The 21,514-nt window shown below is 33.4% G+C and overlaps 6 protein-coding genes across 7 annotated transcripts in view; 3 read left to right on the top strand and 3 right to left on the bottom strand.

The window, feature by feature from the left end:
- The first annotated feature begins 399 nt into the window (after nucleotides 1-399).
- LOC134828920 (dihydrolipoyl dehydrogenase, mitochondrial) lies at nucleotides 400-2,441 on the top strand. Its single transcript, XM_063841914.1, has 5 exons — nucleotides 400-568; nucleotides 687-836; nucleotides 902-1,141; nucleotides 1,200-2,222; nucleotides 2,282-2,441. The coding sequence occupies exons 1-5, from the start codon at nucleotides 539-541 to the stop codon at nucleotides 2,345-2,347; spliced, it is 1,509 nt and encodes a 502-aa protein (XP_063697984.1). The 5' UTR covers nucleotides 400-538; the 3' UTR covers nucleotides 2,348-2,441.
- Nucleotides 2,442-5,585: 3,144 nt separating this feature from the next.
- Nucleotides 5,586-8,158, top strand: LOC134836967 (uncharacterized). The gene is made up of 4 exons (XM_063852262.1): nucleotides 5,586-5,794; nucleotides 6,315-6,448; nucleotides 6,769-7,638; nucleotides 7,699-8,158. The coding sequence occupies exons 1-4, from the start codon at nucleotides 5,719-5,721 to the stop codon at nucleotides 8,134-8,136; spliced, it is 1,518 nt and encodes a 505-aa protein (XP_063708332.1). The 5' UTR covers nucleotides 5,586-5,718; the 3' UTR covers nucleotides 8,137-8,158.
- On the bottom strand, nucleotides 7,914-11,704 carry LOC134836966 (possible lysine-specific histone demethylase 1). Its single transcript, XM_063852261.1, has 2 exons — nucleotides 9,816-11,704; nucleotides 7,914-8,474 (listed from the first exon to the last, which is right to left on the bottom strand). Exons 1-2 carry the CDS (start codon nucleotides 11,558-11,560, stop codon nucleotides 8,195-8,197), a joined length of 2,025 nt encoding a protein of 674 aa, XP_063708331.1. The 5' UTR covers nucleotides 11,561-11,704; the 3' UTR covers nucleotides 7,914-8,194.
- A 544-nt stretch (nucleotides 11,705-12,248) lies between these two features.
- On the bottom strand, nucleotides 12,249-15,092 carry LOC134826952 (N-acetyltransferase ESCO2). The gene is made up of 4 exons (XM_063839464.1): nucleotides 14,991-15,092; nucleotides 14,625-14,843; nucleotides 13,076-14,568; nucleotides 12,249-13,014 (listed from the first exon to the last, which is right to left on the bottom strand). The coding sequence occupies exons 2-4, from the start codon at nucleotides 14,839-14,841 to the stop codon at nucleotides 12,445-12,447; spliced, it is 2,280 nt and encodes a 759-aa protein (XP_063695534.1). The 5' UTR covers nucleotides 14,842-14,843; nucleotides 14,991-15,092; the 3' UTR covers nucleotides 12,249-12,444.
- Nucleotides 15,093-15,133: 41 nt separating this feature from the next.
- On the top strand, nucleotides 15,134-16,034 carry LOC134826953 (uncharacterized). The gene is made up of 2 exons (XM_063839466.1): nucleotides 15,134-15,351; nucleotides 15,606-16,034. The coding sequence occupies exons 1-2, from the start codon at nucleotides 15,214-15,216 to the stop codon at nucleotides 15,783-15,785; spliced, it is 318 nt and encodes a 105-aa protein (XP_063695536.1). The 5' UTR covers nucleotides 15,134-15,213; the 3' UTR covers nucleotides 15,786-16,034.
- A 959-nt stretch (nucleotides 16,035-16,993) lies between these two features.
- Nucleotides 16,994-21,514, bottom strand: part of LOC134837996 (transcription factor AP-2-epsilon) — a 39,476-nt gene continuing 34,955 nt past the window's right edge. For both annotated transcript variants that reach the window (XM_063853425.1, XM_063853423.1), the window contains exons 3-10: nucleotides 21,189-21,353; nucleotides 19,148-19,364; nucleotides 18,595-18,627; nucleotides 17,932-18,118; nucleotides 17,712-17,830; nucleotides 17,499-17,644; nucleotides 17,264-17,431; nucleotides 16,994-17,204 (exon numbers count right to left, since the gene is read on the bottom strand). In XM_063853425.1, coding sequence (XP_063709495.1) covers nucleotides 17,097-17,204; nucleotides 17,264-17,431; nucleotides 17,499-17,644; nucleotides 17,712-17,830; nucleotides 17,932-18,118; nucleotides 18,595-18,627; nucleotides 19,148-19,364; nucleotides 21,189-21,353 — 1,143 coding nt within the window. In that variant the 3' untranslated portion in view covers nucleotides 16,994-17,096. The remainder of the gene's footprint in view (nucleotides 17,205-17,263; nucleotides 17,432-17,498; nucleotides 17,645-17,711; nucleotides 17,831-17,931; nucleotides 18,119-18,594; nucleotides 18,628-19,147; nucleotides 19,365-21,188; nucleotides 21,354-21,514) is intronic.

Genomic DNA, 21,514 nt, shown 5'->3' with positions numbered 1-21,514 from the left:
AATTGAATTTCTTAAAATTTTGCATATTTTGTTCGTAAATTCTAGAAATTAACAGAGATGATTTTTAATAATTTCAAAAATAATTATTTTTATCTATAAACTTGAACATTTTTGATCCAGAATTTGGAAAAAATAAGAAAATTTTTATTGTGAACCTGACTTTGACAAAAATTTCGACATTTCTTATAATTTTTTTGGTTAAAATTTTTCAAAAATATTAAAAACACTTAAAAAAATGTGAAAAAATGAACATTTTATGGCACTTATTATAAGAAAATTAACAAAAAATATTAATTTTCCTCGATATTTTTCCTAAAAATTAAATTTTTTTCTCATATCATCGACACCATCCCCCAAAATTGAAATATCAAAAAGGTTTCAGTGTATTCCATGCTCGAAGGCATCCAACTTCGACACATACAAAAAAAAAATAAATTTCTGCCGTGATAAATTTTCGGTGATTTGGTCCGTAATTCGCTCGCATATTTCCCTGTTTTACGTTTAAAAGTTCACAAACGACGAGCCCAAGCAGAGAACAATGAGATTTTTGTCAATCTTAGCGTCAAAGGTACGTCAAAAGGAGCCAAATAGTCGGTCGTGTGTGTTATGCAACAGTACATTTTTTGCCTTGTTTTTTTGTCTTACCTCAAATCACTGATTAATTAGCACTTTTTATTGTTTCACAGTCATGCAGCGCTTTGAAGCCCCAAGCTGCAGCCTTCCGCGTCTTCAACTTGCGCAACTACTCGACGACACACGAAGCTGACTTGGTTGTCATCGGCGCTGGACCTGGCGGGTATGTTGCCAGCATTAAGGCAGCTCAAATGGGAATGAAAGTAAGTTGATGAATTTACTGAAAATTAAATTTTGTGTTAATTAAATATTTTTTTTTGTTTTTTAGACATACAATGTTGAGAAAAACGACACACTTGGCGGAACATGTTTAAATGTTGGCTGCATCCCATCGAAAGCCTTGTTGAACAACTCGCACTACTATCACATGGCTCATTCGGGTGACTTGGCGAAGCGTGGCATCGAAGTGTCGGGCGTTCAACTCAACTTGGAAAAGTTGATGGGACAAAAAACCACAGCTGTGAAGCAATTGACCGGCGGAATTGCCCAACTTTTCAAGAAAAATGGAGTAAGAAACGGGATTTAAGGTTAAAAAAATCAATTTTTTGATTGAAAATTGTTTTTAGGTTGTTCCAATCAACGGGCATGGATGCATCACCGGACCCAATCAAGTTACCGTCACAAAAGCTGATGGCTCGACGGAAGTTATCAACACGAAAAACATCATGATCGCTACCGGATCGGAAGTTACGCCCTTCGGCGGTGTCGAAATCGATGAGGAAACTGTAGTTTCGAGCACAGGCGCCCTCAGTCTCAAGCAAGTACCTGAAAAGATGATTGTTATCGGTGCTGGCGTCATCGGGCTCGAACTTGGTTCGGTTTGGGGTCGTTTAGGAGCCGATGTTACCGCAATCGAGTTCTTGGATACCATCGGAGGTGTCGGTATCGATGGCGAAGTTTCCAAAACTTTCCAAAAAATCCTCACGAAACAAGGTTTCAACTTCAAACTCGGCACAAAAGTAACGGGCGCCAGCAAATCCGGCGGTCGTATCAGCGTCACGACAGAAGGCGTGAAAGATGGCAAGCAAGAAACGCTCGATTGTGATGTTTTGCTCGTGTGCGTTGGTCGTCGCCCGTACACCGATGGACTTGGCTTGGAAAATGTCGGCATTGTGCGCGACGAAAGAGGTCGTGTTCCCGTCAATGGGCACTTCCAAACAATTGTTCCGAACATTTATGCCATCGGCGATTGCATTCACGGACCCATGTTGGCACACAAGGCAGAAGACGAAGGTATTATCACGGTTGAAGGCATGCTCGGAGGACACGTGCATATCGACTACAATTGCGTACCGAGTGTCGTTTACACGCATCCCGAAGTTGCGTGGGTCGGCAAAGCCGAGGAAGACTTGAAGAAGGAAGGTGTCGAATACAAAGTCGGTAAATTCCCCTTTATGGCGAACTCGCGTGCCAAGACCAACAACGAAACCGACGGATTTGTCAAAGTTTTGGCTGACAAGCAAACAGATCGCGTTCTCGGAACACACATTATTGGACCTGGTGCCGGCGAACTCATCAATGAAGCTGTTTTGGCCATGGAATATGGAGCTTCGGCTGAAGATGTTGCCCGAGTTTGTCATGCTCATCCAGTAAGTTTCATAATTTTTTTACTAAAATCACACAAAAATCATTTAAAATTACTTTTTAGACATGCGCTGAAGCCCTCAGAGAAGCAAATTTGGCAGCCTTCTGTGGAAAACCCATCAACTTTTAAGGAAACGCACGAAATCTAACCTCGTAAAAAAAATTTATAAATACACACCCAAAATCTGTGTAATATTAAAACAAGAAAAACGACCTCAACTTAATTTAATTTATTATTAAAATTTAAAAAAAGCCATTAAAATCAGCCTGCCATCAGAAAATTCTTATCACAATTGACGCATCTCCTTTTTTATGTTCCGTCATTAAGTTTATTATCAATGCTGCTGTCGTGTAAATAACGAAAAAACTGATAATCAGTCTTCTAAAAAAAATTGTTGATTGGAAACAGACACAGGAAAAAATGAATTTCAGGCTAAACCATCGTTTAATTTATTTTAAATTATTTTTGGAGCACATCGTAGTTGACTTAAAAAGTTAATCATTTGTGAATGTGAACTTGCAGATCTTAATAAAAACGAAAAATCCTAAATATATCTTACAAAAATTTAGATAATACAATAAATTTGAGGTTTTTATAATAGCGAGGCTTCATTGTCACTTGGATACAGACGAAATTGAAAAAAAAAAAATTAATTTTTCGTAAAAATTTAAATTTTCATTTAATTTCTACTTTCTTATTTTTGTTGAAACTGAATAAAACTGAATAAATATTCATTCTAAAGTGCATTTATGTTCATATTGGGTCGATATTTGACGTAACAAAAAAATCAGAGTTTGGAGGTTCAAACAAGCTGATAAATTTAACAAAGTTCATTTTGAGGGTCAAAGCAGTTTTAAGCCTAAAATTGAATAAATATTCATTCTAAAGTTCATTTCTGTTCATATTGGGTCGATATTTGACGTAACAAAAAAATCAGCGTTTTGAAGTAAAAACGCTGATTCATTTTTTTCTAAAGTTCATTTCTGTTCATATTGGGTCGATTGACAGTTTTAAGCCTAAAATTGAATAAATATCCATTCTAAAGTTCATTTCTGTTCATATTGGGTCGATATTTGACGTAACAAAAAAATCAGCGTTTTGAAGTTCAAACGCTGATAAATTTAACAAGTCACTTTTTGACCAATTTTATGCCTAAAATTGAACAAATATTCATTCTAAAGTTCATTTCTGTTCATATTTGGTCGATATTTGACGTAACAAAAAAATCAGCGTTTTGAAGTTCAAACGCTGATAAATTTAACAAGCCACTTTTTGACCAATTTTATGCCTGAAATTGAACAAATATTCATTCTAAAGTTCATTTCTGTTCATATTTGGTCGATATTTGACGTAACAAAAAAATCAGCGTTTTGAAGTAAAAACGCTGATAAATTTAACAAGCCACTTTTTGACCAATTTTATGCCTGAAATTGAACAAATATTCATTCTAAAGTTCATTTCTGTTCATATTTGGTCGATATTTGACGTAACAAAAAAATCAGCGTTTTGAAGTAAAAACGCTGATAAATTTAACAAGCCACTTTTTGACCAATTTTATGCCTAAAATTGAACAAATATTCATTCTAAAGTTCATTTCTGTTCATATTTGGTCGATATTTGACGTAACAAAAAAATCAGCGTTTTGAAGTAAAAACGCTGATAATATTTAACAATTTGGTCGATATTTGACGTAACAAAAAAATCAGCGTTTTGAAGTAAAAACGCTGATAAATTTAACAAGCCACTTTTTGACCAATTTTAAGCCTAAAATTGAATAAATATTCATTCTAAAGTTCATTTCTGTTCATATTTGGTCGATATTTGACGTAACAAAAAAATCAGCGTTTTGAAGTAAAAAACGCTGATAAATTTAACAAGCCACTTTTTGACCAATTTTATGCCTAAAATTGAATAAATATTCATTCTAAAGTTCATTTCTGTTCATATTTGGTCGATATTTGACGTAACAAAAAAATCAGCGTTTTGAAGTAAAAACAAGCTGATAAATTTTGAACAAATATTCACTTTTTGATATTTGGTCATATTTTACGTAACAAAAAAATCAGCGTTTTGAAGCCTGAAAATTGAACAAATATTTTTGATTTTAAAAAATTGTTCATTTCTGTTCATATTTGGTCGATATTTGACGTAACAAAAAAATCAGCGTTTTGAAGTAAAAACGCTGATAAATTTAACAAGCCACTTTTTGACCAATTTTAAGCCTAAAATTGAATAAATATTCTAAAAGTTCATTTCTGTTCATATTGGGTCGATATTTGACGTAACAAAAAAATCAGCGTTTTGAAGTGATAAATTTAACAAGCCAAATATTCTTTTTGACCAAAAAAATTTTAAGTAAAAACGCTGCCTAAAATTGATAAATTTCATTCTAAAGTTCATTTCTGTTCATATTTGGTCGATATTTGACGTAACAAAAAAATCAGCGTTTTGAAGTAAAAACGCTGATAAATTTAACAAGCCACTTTTTGACCAATTTTATGCCTAAAATTGAACAAATATTCATTCTAAAGTTCATTTCTGTTCATATTTGGTCGATATTTGACGTAACAAAAAAATCAGCGTTTTGAAGTAAAAACGCTGATAAATTTAACAAGCCACTTTTTGACCAATTTTATGCCTAAAATTGAATAAATATTCATTCTAAAGTTCATTTCTGTTTCATTCCATTTCGTTATGAGATTCTTGAACGCCTCCATTATTTTCTTTTAATTTTTGAGCACCACGCATCGCTCATCACACTCATAATTTATTATTTTAATCGAAAATAAACGAAAAATCCGATAGCGACGCTGTGTCAACATAAACACTTTTCCGCGTACGACGATCGCGACGACACGTGATTGTGTGTGAAAAAAAGAGAAAATCCCGAATCATATGTTTTCATGATCTCGCAGAGCAACAAGAAGCGAACAGATGTGCAAGTGTTTCTCACACAAATATATAGGTCGAGAAAATCATAGAAACAACTGTTTCTGTGGCAAAGAGATGTTTATAAATAAAATTTCTAAACGTAATTAGAAAATCATGAGAAAAGTGGTCGACCGGTGAACGAATGTACGTAAAAAAGGTAAAAAGTATAGAAATTTTTCAATTTTCCATTAATTTGGATTGAATTTTTTTTTATTTTTTACAGATTAAATTTTTCTTTTATTTTAATGTTTGTTTTCCGCAATGTCAAAATCTTAATTTCCTCAATCACGCCAAGTAATAACAAAAAATATAAACATTTAATTTTAGAAACAACGGAAAAGTTACTTGTTGCGCATGTCCTGCTCAACAGTTTTCACACATTTCGCATTTTCTCTCGTCTCTGATGATCTTTTCATGTTTAGTGTGATCTCGAATTTTGTCTCTTGCACATCATCCGTCGTGTCACCACTCGTTTTTTTTTACATTTTTTTTTTCAATTTTTGTATTTCTAGTTGCGCCATAATTTTATTTTTACATGAATTTCAATTAAATTCCGTCTTTGGGCGAAAATGACGACAAAAGTACACATAAAGAAAGAAGAAGGTTTCGTCGAAGCTGGTTGGAAATTAAATGCAGACGATGAAGGTTTGTGTCTTTCTTTGGTAAAAATTCAAGAAAAAAAATGTCTTAATGAGAAAAAAGTGGAATTACCGAAAATTATATAAGGATTACGTTGGAGGACCGGCAACGATTTTTATTTTAAGAGCAAAAAGCTATTAATAATTATTTGTAGATCAACGATCAATCAGTGCAATCTGTTTTGTGTACACCGCAATTTTCGAATTTGAACAGATTGCGATTAAAATGCATCTAACGGAATAGTTTTATGATACTAATAACAATAAATCGGATATTCATGACGTCAAACGAATATGAAAAATCAAATAGAAAAAAAATTATTTTAAGTTTTTAAGCCGAAAAATTGATTTTCGAGCCTTATATGACAAAATAGTAAATAAATAGACAAAAAAAATTTTTTTGTGCAGAAAATTTTGAAGAAGGTTTCAGGAAATCTCTATAAATTTTCGATTTTTTACATATTTTCTCATTCTGAACTTAATTTGGCCAAAAATTTAAATTTTTTTTTACATTTTTTTCTTCGTAGCTTGCTATATTGATGCTTTAGAAGAGCCTTACGATCCAAACAAAGAGTACTCTCAATGGGATGAACTGCCAGATTTGCTCCTCGAGGAGATTTTTTCTTATCTGACTGTGCAAGAACGATACTATGCGAGTCTTGTAAGTGATTTCTATTGAATTTATTTCAAAATTTCGTGAAAATTCGTTCGACTTTAGTATCTGAAGCTCCAAAAAACTTTCCGACGAACGAAAAATTTTAGAGTTTTTGGTATTTTAAGGCTCAAAATGGACAAATGAGAAATTTTTCAGTTCAAAAATTATAAAAGTTATCAAAAATGTGACCTGAAAAATTTATTGTTTGTCCATAATAAGTCTTAAAATACCTCAAACGCTCAAAAAATCAAAATTTTTGGTTCGACAGATACTGAATTTCAGTAAAAAACCATGCGTCTCCATTAAAATTTTAAAATTTTTTGTAGGTTTGTTCAAGATGGTATGAAGCCTTTTACTTGCCCGGTGTCTGGAAGAACTTCATAGTGAAGGACAAGACTCTGACACGACAAAAATACAATTATTACAGCGGTTGGCAGAACGTTTTGGATCATCTCAAGTGTCAGCAATGTTTCACGCGCATCGGCAGATTCATCAAAGGTCTCACATTTCGTCCCGAATACAACTTTAACAACTTATTTCAGTTCATTTCGTTGCTTTCGTGGTGCATGGAGCAAAAAATTGATGCGCATACAGGACAAGAGGATTACGTCGGGATCGGATCTCGCATCAGAAAGTTGGATTATTTGTTCCCCTGCAACATGTCCTACTCCGAAGACCCGGAATCTATCAAACTTTTCGGCACGGGAGGCTCAATGCTTGTCAGTTTGAAGCGTTTCATGTCAAATATTCGCTGTTTGCGTGTTTTGAAGTTGACGGACCTCATGCTTGAACGATTCGAAGCGAAACATTTGCTTGACGAGGTTCTGGAAAAGAACGCGATGAACTTGAAAATTTTGAATTTAGTGAATGTGACGTCGATGCATTGTCCCATTATGCATGTTGGGGTGTTTCTGAACTTGCAAGTGCTGGAAATTTCACCGCAAAATATCGACGATGATATTTTAATGCTGATTTCCGATGGAAATTTGAAACATTTGTGTTTGCATCAGAATCGATACTCGCCGGCGGGAGATGGCATCAGTTCGTGCAGTGCAAAGGCGTGGGAAGGCGTGAAAAAAGGAAATCCAAAGTTGAAAGTTCATCTGAGTATCGATTCGGATTCAGCAGATGCGGAAATTGTGCTGCAAGTGAATGCGCCCGTTTATTCTGTGATTTATTCGACGCCAAATACGAAGGTGAGTGCTTTAAAAAACTTAAAAAAATCAAAATTTTAATAAATTTTTAATTTTTTTTAGATAACAGCAACAAAAGTCGTTCGCATAATCGACTCTTACAGCAAAACGCTTCAAATTTACGGCTTCAAAAGCAGTTTGCAGAACCCAAAAATGGATTTTAACTCTCGCATTGACAGTTTAGTCGTTCTCACGTGTCGTACTTGCCCCTATTTGCGCCATTTGGTGATCAACGAGCCCGTTTCCTCCGCCACAATGCTTCTTGCCGCACATACAGCTACAAATTTGGAACGAATCTACGCCCGTAAAAGCAATATTTTGTTAAAATGTGATTGGCCCAAGAATCCCGATTGGACCGAGGAGTTTTACGAATGGCTAAAATCATCATGTAACAAAATCGAGACGACAGAAAAGGAAATTTCTCAAATATTGGGTTATGATTTCGCCTTTTTATCGAATGATGCCTTCGATCTCTTGGATTTGGATGTCAGACGCTTATAGAAATAAATTGAATTCACAAATTTCTAACTTTATAAATCTCTGAGAATTTTGTCTAATTTTACATTTTAGGGTCGTCATGCATGCCATTGGGCATTCCGAGATAATAATCACAAATTCGTCCTGCTTCTCGGAGTCCAGAGAGAAGAGCTCCGTGTACTGTCGCCGGATAATTGCGGATTGTGTGTTCGCCAGCAAAGAAAAGTCGAGGCAAATCTTTTTCTGGGTTTCCTTTTTGGTCGTTATTTCGTACGGGAGCTGCAAGTAAGTCGTAATCGCTGCCGCTGGCGCCGACAGAGACGAAACTGTAGCTTCCACGAGCCCATGGATCGGCACGCCATCTAAAAAAAAATGAAGGTTTTTATTAATTTGAAGGTAATTTAATAATTTTGTTCGAATCAAAAAATCAAATGGGGAGAAAAAAAATTCAAAAAAGTTCCAAAATTATGTCTAAATAATAATTTTTTAAAATTAAAAAATTTAAATATTTAACGTTTAAAAATTATATGTAATTTTTTCTTCACTTTTTCGTATAAAAATTTTAAAAAAATTTTGGTTAGTATTTTTTCGTTTCAATTGAATTCCTATTGAATTTATTTAATTTAAAATTTTTTAAAATGTATTAAAAAATTTTCAAAAATATTTTTTTTTTTATTTTTAATAAAAATCTAAGAAAATATTTTGAAATTGCTTAAAATTGTTGATATAGAAATTTTATATAAATTTTTTTTAGATTATTTATATAAAAAAGTAATAAAATTGTTCAATTTTGAAATTTTGTTATAAAATTAGCGTTTTGACTTAAATTTTTATTTTGTGAAAATTTATCCAATAAAAAACTTTTCAAAATTTTGACACAGTTTTTGAATAAAGTTTTTCTCTTGATTTAGTTTTCAAAACAAAACTATGTCAAAGAAAATTTTTTTTTTTAGTTTCAATTTTTTGGCAGTTTTGAGTTGCAAAATGATTAAAAATGATAAATTAGAGCCCTCTGATAAATTTTTATTCATTTGGAGCAAGATTTGACAAAAATTGCTTTGACACTTTTTGATTTTTTTTTTGTTTTCAAAACAAATTAAAGATTCCCCTCTGATTTGAAAAAATTTTTGATTTTTGATTTTTACTGTTTTTGAGAAAAGTCTCTTGATTTAGTTTTCAAAACAAAACTATGTCAAAGAAAAGTTTTTTTTTTCAAATTTTTTGAGTTTTGAGTTATAAAATGATTAAAAATGATAAATTAGAGCCCTCTGAAAATTTTTATCCATTTGGAGCAAGATTTGACAAAAATTGCTTTGACACAGTTTTTGACATAGTTTTTGATTTAGTTTTTCTCTTGATTTAGTTTTCAAAACAAAACTATGTCAAAGAAATTTTTTTTTTCAGTTTCAATTTTTTGGCAGTTTTGAGTTATAAAATGATTAAAAATGATAAATTAGAGCCCCTCTGACAAATTTTTATCCATTTGAAACAGAAAACGGTCTTGGAACACCTTTAGGAAAAATAAATAAAAAGTAAATAAATTATACTAAAAATCGATATTTAGGTCATAATTTTGGCAATTTTTGAGATTTTTTTTTGTTTTTAACACTCGTTTTTTGAATTCTATTGAACAAAAATATTAAATTTCACTTGAACCAAGAAAAAATTTAAACGAAATTTAATGAAATTCATTAAAAACGTACCTCGTAACGACAGTTTCCTTCGGTTGTGGCACCGCAGAGTTCCCAAAAATGCCTTTTAGCACCGCAATGCATCGTCCCACGATGAGATCATCACTCACATTCTCCATAATGGCAGCACTGTGTCCCGCTACTAACGCCAACAGCACCGGCGACTGCGAAATATTCCAAAAAAGGAACAATTCGCCGCGACTTTGTGTCGTACTGCCGACATGCCCAAAGAGATTCGTATTTGGATCCCAAAAAATCCTATCGAAACAAAGAATTACTTTGTTCAGATTTCCGAAACCGAGTCTTTGGATCGCTGCTTGTTTCCAATCTGGCAACGGCGGATCAAATCGCACGGTATTTAACTGCTCTGTCGTATCGGAAATGGCAACTTTAAGCACTCCAAGCGGAAGTGTACAAAGAACCAAGTCCGCGTTGTACGTCACCGATTGATTATTCGTTTTGAAATCTTCCGCGATGACTTGCGCCTTGCCCGGGGAGTATTTTATCTTTTTTACTGCGGTATTAACGCGAATGTCTAAACCTTCCGTAAGTGCGATGGGCAAGCAGGAATATCCATTTTTGACGGTTGTGTGACTCCCGATGAACTCAAAGTCGTCATCTTGGTCCCAATGTTTGAGCGAAAGGTTACTCAGCGGCGTCGCATTGGCAAACTCGAGATTCGCAAAATGCCAGTCGAGAATTTGGCGATCTTTGGACGACAAGTAGATGTCACTCGGTGGGTTATTTTCCAGATCTTTTAATTTTGTTTCGAGTTCGGCATTTGTCTCTTTTTGCGCTTCAATTTCGTTCCACAGGAGTTTCCATTCGCGCATTGTTGAGCGTCGTTGCCATTCGAGTGCTGCTTGTGCTGTTTCCGCTTCTTCCGTTTTTGCTTGTGATTGTTTTTTGTTCGACTGGTTCGTTAGCTTCGCATATGTGGCTTTTACTTCTTTCAATTGCTCAACTTTTTTCAAAATTAATTCGTCGCCAGCGAGAAGTTTCTCCTGAACTTGTGTGATTTCCTGTAAATACTGCGCTTGTTTCTCTTTGACGTGTTTTTCCTGCATTTTTATCAAAAATTCGAGGGCATCTCCCAAACTCAGAGGGCAATTTCCGCAATAATTGATATCCAAGGTGTGCGACAAATAACTCGTTGACTCCAATAATCGATTAAATTCACGTTCAATCATCTCGTCTTTTTCTTTTTTCACTAATTTACCTCCGGCGCCGTACAGGGGACACATTGGCTTGATCGGGAGCATTTCGATGCCAATTTGGCGACTTAGAGTAGTAATGGGATTGCCCCAAACTCCTGTGACAACCATAGCTCCCAAATCAGCGACGTAATTATTTTTTCGAAACGACGCTATTCGACCTCCAACCCGATCTCGAGCTTCCAAAACTATCACTTCGAAGCCAAATGATTGCAATTGACGTGCAGCAGTCAAACCAGAAATTCCTGCCCCAATTACGACTATTTTCCCATGCTTCAAGGTCGGAAGTGGCTTTAATCTCTTGAAAATCCCGAAATTTATGTATCCGTGACGCTCGAGAAACGAATGAATTTTCTTCACCAACTCCTGGTCACACTCGAACGGCTTTTCCATCTTTTTCAGAGTATTTTCGATCGTCAGCTGTGTCTTTGGGTCCTCAATCCACATCTGCAAAATGCGATTTCTGATGTTCAAAAAGACCCGCGTCGATATTAATCCGTTTTTGATGATCTCCGGAAAACAAGCACTCTCGATGGCAGTCATTTTTTCGCATGGGATGCGACTTTGGAAGGCCGCACCTTCAAGTCCTGTCAAAATTTCCTTGAACGGATCCCGATTTTCCGGCGGCTTTGTTTCATCCTGTTGTGCTGGTGTTGCCGGCGATGGTTCCTTCTTTTTTGTCGCACTTTTTTCCAAGGGTTTCTTTTCGACGCTCTTTTGGGCAGTTTCTGCTCGATCATCCGTCTAAAATTAAAAAGGAAAAATTTCGAAGGATATCCAAGGAGGAAGATGAAAACAAGCGTACGAACCGTTTTTATTCGTTTTCGGCGACTTGAGCGTCGTTCCTCGGGCTTTGTCGAACTATTTTTGGGCGTTTCGGGACCTTGGGGCTCATCGGAGTCGTCACTGAGGCAAATTGTCTCGGTAATTACTTGAGGAACGCTGTTTTGAGCCATTTTTGTGCTCGATTTGTTTTGAGGAATGGGGAATTTTGATGTTGAAATTTCCAATTGTGACAAGGGCAATGGAGACGAATTAAATTGATAAACAGCTGATCTGCACCAGCATGCAAAAAAAAATTCCTGCCCGCCCCAGAGCACATGGGCAGGAATTTTTTTTTGCATGCTGGTGCAGATCAGCTGTGTTATCAATTTAATTCGTCTCAATTTGTTCTCGAAGGAATTAGCAGAATTGCGATTTTTGAAGTTTAGTCAAAGGCGAAAAAAAATTATTGATAAAGATTTTTATTCGTCATGCGATATAAATTACTCTAAATTTACGGATAATGTCTTTTTTGCTGAGTAGCTTGTGTCATGAATGGCCTCTTTATGGCTTTAACAAGGTTTAAAGCTCCCTAAATTTGCTTAAATCTAAATAATTTTCATCAAATTCACACAAAAAATGCACACCAAAGCCTAAAATTAATTTTACTGGTACACATAAAAGTCCTTTTTTCCCATAATTTTCTCCGCAAAAGCTTTTCCCATCTCCGTCGGTGCACTAAAGGCAATTTCGTCGTTGTTCAAGCGACATCCGTACATGAAATTGCCTTTGACTGCCTCAAAAAGCTTCGATGCGACACCCTTGCGTCGATGTCTCGAATTCACCCAAATGCGCGAAATGCCGCATTTTACGGGATACGTCTCAGACGAACAGAAATCAATTCCAAATTCACTGATGAGCTTGTTGGCTTCCGATTGGGGTTGCGCCACACAAAGTCCCATAATTTCCTTGTTGTTGCACGCGAGGAAAATTATCGCGTTCTGATGCAGCGGGATTTGCGCAAAACCCAATTCCATATCGGCAAGTCGCAAAATTTCCTGCGCTCGATTCATTTTGGTTTTTGAATCGGAATTCGAGATGGCGATGACACGACCAGCGACACCCCATTCATACACGTCTAAACAACGATTTTCCTTCTCCCAGCCTTTAAAGTTGAGTATTTGACAGGAATTATGGAATTGTTGGTGAAGCATTTCATCTTCGGGAACGTGTTGCTGTTGAAAAAAATTAAAATTTTAAATTTTTTATTAATTTTTATTGAAAAAAATGACTTACCGTGTAGATAAATCCGCAAGTTTTGCACTCGATTGCCCCAAATTCCTTCTGTCCCGCGTCAATTTGTAACTGATCATCGCCAATTGGGCGCCATTCGTTCGTTACTTTCACCCGTTTGGGTTCTGGCTCTAAATTCACGACTTTTTGCTGTGATTTTTCGAATAACGGGAACAATTTTTGACTCTCTTCGGTTGAATTTTGATCTGAAACGGGATTCAAAGCGGCAAATTTGGAAGCCAAACTCGAAATTTGCGTCGTTGTCGGCGACATAAACGAATTTTGGTGAACATTTACGGGACCTTCCTTCAAGGGAGTTCCTAATTTGGGGTCTTCAAGACTTTTCAAGATGTCGTTCACCTCTTGTTGCTCTTCAGCGAACTCAAAATCGTCATCAAACAACGATCGTAATTTACGTTTCTTTGGTTTCTCCACGGATTTTGCAAGTGATAATTTTCCCGATTGATCAAGGATCGCCGAATGTCCTTTCATGATCTCGTATTTTGCTCGTTTTTCCGTTTTTGACTTGAAAAACTTGCGATTTGACAGAGTTTCGTTCGATATGGTTGTATCAAGGATGTTTTGATTCAAATTTTCGGCATTTTCATTGTTTTCCACGTCTGAATCGTCATTGAAGGGGTTCTGCTGAGGCACTTCAATGTTCAAGGGACGTGCTAATTCGATGGAATTTGTCATATTTTTGAGTAATTCACTGACGCGACGTCGTTTGTCGTTCTCCGTTACCTCCAGGGACGAGTTTAGGTACGAATTTAACGGGGAATTGTCGATAATGTTCATTGCTGCTTCGATAAGTTGATCTTTTGTCATTTTTGCGGCACTTTTGCGCGTAATGACTTTCGGTTTTCTCGTACGTTGTTTGTGGATTTTGTGAAAAACGCCTCGATTGATCGAGGAACGACGTTTTTTGATTGTCAAAGGATAACTGTGACGCTTTTGTTTGTGATTATTGATCAATCTGCTGCCAATTTTGCTGTTTTGACGAATGGCAGCGAGAATTGAGCAATTTGGAGAGTCATCTTTTTTCGTTTCGTTGCCTGAATAAAAGTTTTTCGTTGGAATTGATCCTTCGCTGAACAAGGAAGTTCGTGCTTTTGGATCTTTTTCCTCTTCCGCTGCACGTTTTGCCGCTGGTTGATCTTCAACAATTGGAGTTCGGTCCCCATCTGAGTCAACAATCGTCTTACGGAAGGAACTTTTAGGGATTTTATCCTTTGTCGATGTCCCACAAGGAGTCATCAGCAGTATTGGAGCCGAAATATCTGCCTCGATGTGAGAAATGTCGATCCAAGCATTGTTCAATTTCAGCTGTTTCGGCGTCTGAACATCACTTTCCTCCGTTAAATCGGACAACGTGGGCTTTAGACTAGCAGGAACGAACTCATATTTGCCAGAATTACTGAAACGACTTTCATAATTTTTCTTTCGACTGCTGTTACTGCTGTTCAAAACATCTTTAAATGACGTCGGACCCGAATCTGAAACATTTTTATGTTAAAAACTTGAAAATAATCAAAAATTAATTAAAATTCACCATCAGAATCGTATTTTGATGAACTGGAAGAATGCTGCAAAGGACTCATTATTCCCAAATCTGAGTCGTCATCACTGCATTCGCGATAGGACGATATTGAGGGAGATTTTTCACTGGATTTTGGAGTAAACAAGGCCTTTTTACGTTCCGACATTTTCGGAGTCGGATGATATTTTCGCGGGTTGAGTCTTCTTGAGTTGCTTTTCGGCGTTTCCATATCTAAAAAAGAAATAAAAATTAAAATTTTTTATTAAGGATGTGGAAAATTCCTGAAGTAAACAAAGCAATGTGAGGTAAGAAATCTTTTTTATACAATTTCTTACAGATTTTTGAGTAATTTTGATCAAAAATTAGCGAAACACTCACTTTTGCATAATTTTTGATCGATTTTTAATTAATTAAACTATTTTTTTGAGGAAAAATAAGGAAAAACTGAATGCCAATTTCCCGCGAATTGATTCGAAATTGCAGCTGGGGTCTTGACGTTTGTTGCGCAATTGTAGCGTGGGGTTGTTGATCTGTCAAAAAATCAAAACAAACAAGAAACGAAGGAATTTTCATAATTTTCATCACTTTTCTACATTTTAAAATGACTTCTACCTCTTCTACTTCTGCAAAATTGTTGTTCCAAGACAGTAAAAAGCGTCTGGCTGATCGGATAGCGGTGAATTTGAACAATGCGGGCTCTGTGGCACGACAAGTGTTTCGAGGATCAAAATCAAGTGAAGTGAGTTCTGTTTTTCATCGCCGGAGGATATGAAAAAATTTAATTTTATGAATATTTGAGAAAATTTCGAGAGGTTTTTATTGAGATTTTGCATTTTTAAGACGTGAAATCGTTAAAATAATTTTTATTTTTACCGAATTTTATTAATTTTTAATCAAAAATCGACTTAAAAATTAAATTTTTCTCAGAAATTGTTTCAAAAATTTATTTTTTCAAAAATTTATTAAAAACTTCCAATTAAAAAACAATTCCAGATCCTGATGCAAACAGCAAAATCCTTCGCACAAATGGAATCCACAATGGACAACACATCACAAACACTGAAAAAAATGGAAGCCATCCACCAACAGCTCGGATATCAATATGAAGCCATGAACGACGCTTGCAACCATTTAGATTTCGTAAAAGAACAGGTCGGCGCAATGCAAAGATGAAATTCGGCCTCTTCTGAGGAAAAACCTTCAAAATGATTCCCTATGAAAAATTGATATTAGAAAAAAATTGAAGCCAAATGATCAAAAAAACGAGAAAAAAATTCATTTAATTTTTCTTTATTTTCATAATCGATTGAATTAAATTTATTAATTTGAATGATAAAGTCAAAGTTATTTTTTTTTGTGTTTGAATTATATTTAATAATTAATTATTATTATTAATTAAAACTATTTTTTATTACATTAGAATTGTGTGTTTTTTTTAATTTGTCGTATTTTCTACACTTTTCTTTCTTTTGTATTTATATCCTTAACGCCTACGAAGCTAATTAATAAAAAGAGTCAATAAATTGATTCTTCCAGTGAAAATTTCTGATTTTTCTCACACTTTCCGATATAATATCATGAAGTAATTAAATTTATAATTTAAATATTTTTTTTTACATATATGTTCGAAAATTCGTAACGAGAAAATACATTGTAACTCTATATTTTTACGTGAAAATTTTTATAATAATTATTTTTTTGTGTTTTATATAATAAATATGATACATGTTGTAAATATCTTTGTTTTTTTCTTAATACTTTGTTTTGAACGATTAATTATTAGTAAAAATTTCGAATGAAAAAAGAGGAAAAAAAGAAAAAGATTGCCAATAATTTTTTTTAAAACTGAAGTGAAGTGATGGCACACTCGAATTATTTACTGAATTTAATTTAAAAAAAAATAATAAAACGAAATTGGCACATAAATTCACTGAAATTTTACAAACGGAGGGGAAGAAACAACGAGTGATGCAAGAATGGAATGTCGAAACAAAAAATTAATTACAAAAAATATTTTTGAAGCAGATTTTTTTTACAGCCATAAAAGGAATATGTGATATTTAGGAATGTTAAAAAATTATTTACAAACGTGACCTTGAACTAAAGGGACTAAAAATAATAATCTCGGCATTCTGTAACTCATGAGATTTCCTGCGAGCTAATTTTTTAATAAATTGCCAGCACAAAACTTTTTAATAACTAAAAAATATTAATTTTAATTTTTGTACAATTTTTTAAATATTATTTACGTATTTTTTAAAGGATAAAATTAATTTATATATAATAATAATTAAACATACATCACAACATTATTTCAATTTATTGATCAAAAATTAATATTGTTTTATTTTTTTTAAAGAAAAAACGGATCGACTGGCTTTCTTCTGTGTTTCTTCGATGGTTGCAATAAAAAAAACGAAAATTTCTATCTAGTTGTAAATAACATTACTGAGCATTTTCATCATCATAGTACCACAATTTCTATCACTTTTTGTCGTTTTCCATTTTTGTTTTGTCTAACGAGGATGTCACCATGCTGCCGTTATTTGGATACATTTTCTCTAAATGTTTGATTGATTCGTTTAAGTAATTCTACAAAAAATATAAAAATTAATTTTTTGTGTTAAAAAAATAAATTTTTAAAAAATTACCTGAATAGCTGTCAATGCAGCCACAATCGCTGGCGATCCAAAGCCATGCGAGATGAGTGAAAAATGCGTAAGATGACGCTGAATTTGTGGATCGAGTATTATTTGGGGTCGAGTATTACACAAGGGGGAACGATCTTGATTTAACAAGTCCATTAATTCTTTTGTGACCTAAAATTTTTCACACAAAAAATGTCATTTATGTCTTTTTCGTTAATTTTTTTATAAGAAAACTCACTTGTTTGGTGTTCATTAGAAGCTCTTTCCGTCTATAGGTATCTTGCGGTTCCGCATATTGTCGCGACAGATATTCGGCAACTTGTCTCGCGGGGAATTCTGTCTCACATACGTAACCAAAGTCGCGTGCCAAGTGAATTGCTTCACCTATTCATACAAAAAAATTAAATTTTAATAATTTTTCTTTAAAAAAAAATTTTAAATAAAATTTTACCTTCCACTAATGAGGTTAAAAGTGTAACATTTGCTGCCTTACGACGCCCAGCTGGCAAATTCAAGCCAATTTTTTCGAGTTTTTCACGTAATAGTCGTCCGCCGTTCTTACTCTTAGCTCTGAAATTTTTAAATGAGGAAGAAAAAAGAAACAATTAAAAATTTTTATTCGTGATTTTTGTGTCGTTGAACTAATTAAACGTATTTTAATGATCTCATACCTTCTGAGAACGCCTCCCAAAAGTGACGCATTTAAGCATTCTGGCGGCGATAATCTTCGTTGTACTTCAGCTACAGTCACTTTATACTTTGATGTACTAGATAATAAACTAAGACGACCAGGAACCGAACAAAATACATCACTTGGCGATCCTATATTTATATTGCCGTTATCCTTCGCTTTGATGTCTGAAAAAAATTAAATTTGTTAGTTTTGCTAATTATTTTTTTTTATTTAACACCTAAAATTATTATTTTTTTCTAAACAACAATCATATTTTATTTATTTTTATTTTTTAGGGTTGGCAATGCAACTTGAAACCTCCTCTCTTGAAGTTGATATTCTCGTTTTTTTTTTGTTCAACAGGAATTTAAGGTATGTATCATACAATTTTCCTCTCTTTTTAATGTTTTGTATGAAAAATCGCTGGGGTTCCCTTTAAAACATCAAAAATTAGGGCGAACAAAAATTTAAAAGGCTCAATTTCAATTTTTTTTCTTTAAAAATCATCATGAGACATCCTATTGCATTGAAAAATCTCGTAGATTGAAACATGAGAAAGGTAATCAACATCATATTTTGTCCCATTAACACCGTTTATCGCAAATTTTTGGTCTCATTGTTGTTCAAAAATAGTAAAAAGTGTAAAAAATTGGATGCTTACCTGCTTTTGGATACAGAAGAGACCATTGATCTCCTAAAATGAAAGAAAAAAAATATCGAATCAATAAAAATACATGTTAAAATGTTGTAGCAGTGATTTACGAAGCAATTGAGAAGGAGCTACTGAATAAAAAAATTTATTAACTCAATAGCTTCTGTTTCGCGGTGCAAATTTTCACATGCAGAATGGGCGTTGAATGAGCGATTGTTGTCTATACTGGACTTATCTCTCGATAAATATGCGAAAAGCTATACGGGATTATTTATGAAGTTGTAAAAAGCCGCGTAAATGCATTATTTCGACACTATTAAATCATCAGGTACATTATTTTATTACAAGTTTATCGTGAATGGATTGAAAGTCAATAAATTTGCAGCGAAAGATGTTCCATCGAGGCACAATTTATTTATTTCTTTCATTAAAAATTGGTCCATTCATTCCCGCAAGTAGCAAAAAACCGGTTTTACGCATAAATTAAATTTAATTTTAAAATCTAATCGCTTTAATTTCTGCACATGGCACCAAAAAACAAAAAAAAAAAATTGTCACTTACCAATATATTTATTTTTGAGTAATGGTAAATCCGACATAAATCCCGCATTTTCATCAATAACTGGATTCTGTCCATCATCAACGGCACTTTGTAATGCCTGATGTAACGTGAGTGGATCGTGCTCGTGTATCCGGGGACCACCGCCGCTGCCGGCACCAATTGTACTGCCATAATCACTCCGGCGATCCGAATATGGGAAGCCATGTGACAATTGTGTCTATTGAAAGATAAGAAAAAATAAAAAAAAAAATTAAGAAAAAAATGATTTAATGACAGACACGACGCGTCAAGCGATTTGATTTGACTTGATTTTAAAGTGTTAATCGTATTAACGTCTAAATCTTAAAGAATGTCTTCGCATTATTGATTTTACGAGAGGAATTCATGGAACGATGCTGAACAAAAAGTTTACTTTACGAAAATATTTTCGCAGCGCAAATTCTTGAACTTGTAGACTTTGCTAACGACGACGGTGAAAGAAAATAAAACAGGAATCTGTGTCGAGGAATGTTGTTTTCATCATTTACCTTTTTTTAAGAGCAAAATTTCATTTTGTTTACTTTGAAGTGGAAATGACTTTCATTTTAAAGTTACATTGTACGAATTTTCGAAAATTAAAAATTTTATAAAAAATATTTTTGAAAGGTGAAATTAATAAAAAAAATATTAAATAATTAAAAAAAATATTGATAAAAAAAATATTAAAAAATTCATAAAATAAAATTATTTTATTTATTTTAACAATTTTTTTTTTTATAATTTTTATTGATAAATATTTTTTATTAAAATTTTATTTAATAAACTTTTAAAAAAAGAATATCTTTAAAGAAAATTTGTAAATAATTAAAAATAGTTAAAATGAAAAAATAAAATAATTTTTTTTCTTACAAAAAAAAAAAAATATAAATGATAAAAATAATAAAAATTTTCCATTTCTCGATAAAAAGAAATCAAAAATTTAATATTAATAAAATAAACTTTTATATTAAAAACCGAAGAATACAAAATATTTGCAAAATATGGCAAATACCAATAAATATCAGCGTCTTCATCATCAACAAATATGTTTTATTACAAGTACTCATGTTTGTAAAGCAAAGCAAAGTTTATCGCCGTATCGTATCTGTTCCGTTGTTGTTGTTGTAAAAATATATTTAAAAACAATATATTGAAAACAATATTCGAACAAAAAATGCGAAAATATTTGCGTTGAAGGGATTTCTTGTTTATTATTTTATTGGCTCGTACACAAAAATATTTCTCCGAAGAAAATATTTATTGAAAAATAAAAAAAAAATATTAAAAAATGATAATAAAGACCACTTAAAAATATTTCTGGTGTAGTTTATTTAGACATAACAGAGACCCTGACAAGAAAATAGACCAAAGAATTCCTTTCTCTCTACTGAGAAATTGATGAAGTACGAGTCACCCTTCGAGAATGGTGATACCTACTGCATTGAAAAATTTTCCAGTCTAGAAAACGGAAACATTCTTTCTCTTTAACCTTTTTTGTTGTCAGAAGACGATGCGAGCGAGCATCTTATGAAAAGAAAAGAAAACTATTTATCTATCGCGCAAGAAACGAGAGAAAGAGAGACCTTTTTGGTATCTTAATCTTGGTCACATATCACAAAATATTTTGTTAACAATATGTGTGCGTTTAGCAAATGAGGGCCTTGCATGAAGGGATCTTCTTCGTACGTAATAAAAATTCGAATAATGTAAAATATCTTCCTGTTTGTTATTATTATGTATTGCCTATTATTATTATTTTGTTGTTGATAGTGCACAAACTTCGCTGTGGAATTTCACAAAATACTTTTAAAGCGTGCGTTGTGTGATTCATTTTTTGCTTTGCTGTTTTTATCTTCGTCTTTTTTTTATTGAAAGAAAGTTGCTGGCATGGCATGCGACTTGATTGTGTGTGATATTAAATTTTTCTCTTTATAAATAGAGTTTGAAGCTAATTGCGAGACATTCTTTAAGTTATTTTGCTTTAGTTTTAATGGCAAAAAAGCAAAAAATAAACAAAACTCACCACATGCCCTTGTAAGTCGGAGTCACGATGAGATCTGTGTAATCCTAATTGATCTTGTGACGGTCTTAGACCGGCTAATTGATTGTAATGGTGAAGCGGGGCGTGATGCAATGATGATAGTGGTTGTCCATATGGATCTGTGCTCAAGTATTCTAAGCCGTGATTCTGAAAAAGATAAAAAATAAATAATTTTTAATTATTTATTATTATTAGGCGATTTTTGTTAACAAAAAAATTTTTTTTTGTATAAATTTTTTAAAAATAATTTTTTTTAAAAATACATTTTTGAATTATTTACTTTTCTTATTTTTTTGAAAGTCTCAAAA

This window comes from Culicoides brevitarsis, chromosome 1 (assembly GCF_036172545.1).
Source record: "Culicoides brevitarsis isolate CSIRO-B50_1 chromosome 1, AGI_CSIRO_Cbre_v1, whole genome shotgun sequence".
In the NCBI taxonomy this organism is placed as follows: Eukaryota; Metazoa; Arthropoda; class Insecta; order Diptera; family Ceratopogonidae; genus Culicoides; species Culicoides brevitarsis.
The sequence above is the reverse complement of the archived record's forward strand: the minus strand, read 5'-3'. Positions and strand labels throughout refer to the sequence as shown.

What these genes read in the sequence shown, in the direction of transcription:
- LOC134828920 (XM_063841914.1), top strand. Translation starts at nt 539, where the DNA reads ATGAGATTTTTGTCAATCTTAGCGTCAAAG. An exon ending in CAGCTCAAATGGGAATGAAA is followed by an intron (nt 837 to 901) that starts GTAAGTTGATGA and finishes TTTGTTTTTTAG; the next exon opens with ACATACAATGTTGAGAAAAA. An exon ending in AACTTTTCAAGAAAAATGGA is followed by an intron (nt 1,142 to 1,199) that starts GTAAGAAACGGG and finishes AATTGTTTTTAG; the next exon opens with GTTGTTCCAATCAACGGGCA.
- LOC134836967 (XM_063852262.1), top strand. Translation starts at nt 5,719, where the DNA reads ATGACGACAAAAGTACACATAAAGAAAGAAGAAGGTTTCGTCGAAGCT. An exon ending in AACGATACTATGCGAGTCTT is followed by an intron (nt 6,449 to 6,768) that starts GTAAGTGATTTC and finishes AATTTTTTGTAG; the next exon opens with GTTTGTTCAAGATGGTATGA. An exon ending in ATTCGACGCCAAATACGAAG is followed by an intron (nt 7,639 to 7,698) that starts GTGAGTGCTTTA and finishes AATTTTTTTTAG; the next exon opens with ATAACAGCAACAAAAGTCGT.
- LOC134836966 (XM_063852261.1), bottom strand. Translation starts at nt 11,560, where the DNA reads ATGACTGCCATCGAGAGTGCTTGTTTTCCGGAGATCATCAAAAACGGA. An exon ending in AAGGAAACTGTCGTTACGAG is followed by an intron (nt 8,475 to 9,815) that starts GTACGTTTTTAA and finishes ATTTTTTTTTAG; the next exon opens with ATGGCGTGCCGATCCATGGG.
- LOC134826952 (XM_063839464.1), bottom strand. Translation starts at nt 14,841, where the DNA reads ATGGAAACGCCGAAAAGCAACTCAAGAAGACTCAACCCGCGAAAATAT. An exon ending in ATCAAAATACGATTCTGATG is followed by an intron (nt 14,569 to 14,624) that starts GTGAATTTTAAT and finishes AAAATGTTTCAG; the next exon opens with ATTCGGGTCCGACGTCATTT. An exon ending in CTTGCGGATTTATCTACACG is followed by an intron (nt 13,015 to 13,075) that starts GTAAGTCATTTT and finishes TTTTTTCAACAG; the next exon opens with CAACACGTTCCCGAAGATGA.
- LOC134826953 (XM_063839466.1), top strand. Translation starts at nt 15,214, where the DNA reads ATGACTTCTACCTCTTCTACTTCTGCAAAATTGTTGTTCCAAGACAGT. An exon ending in GAGGATCAAAATCAAGTGAA is followed by an intron (nt 15,352 to 15,605) that starts GTGAGTTCTGTT and finishes AAACAATTCCAG; the next exon opens with ATCCTGATGCAAACAGCAAA.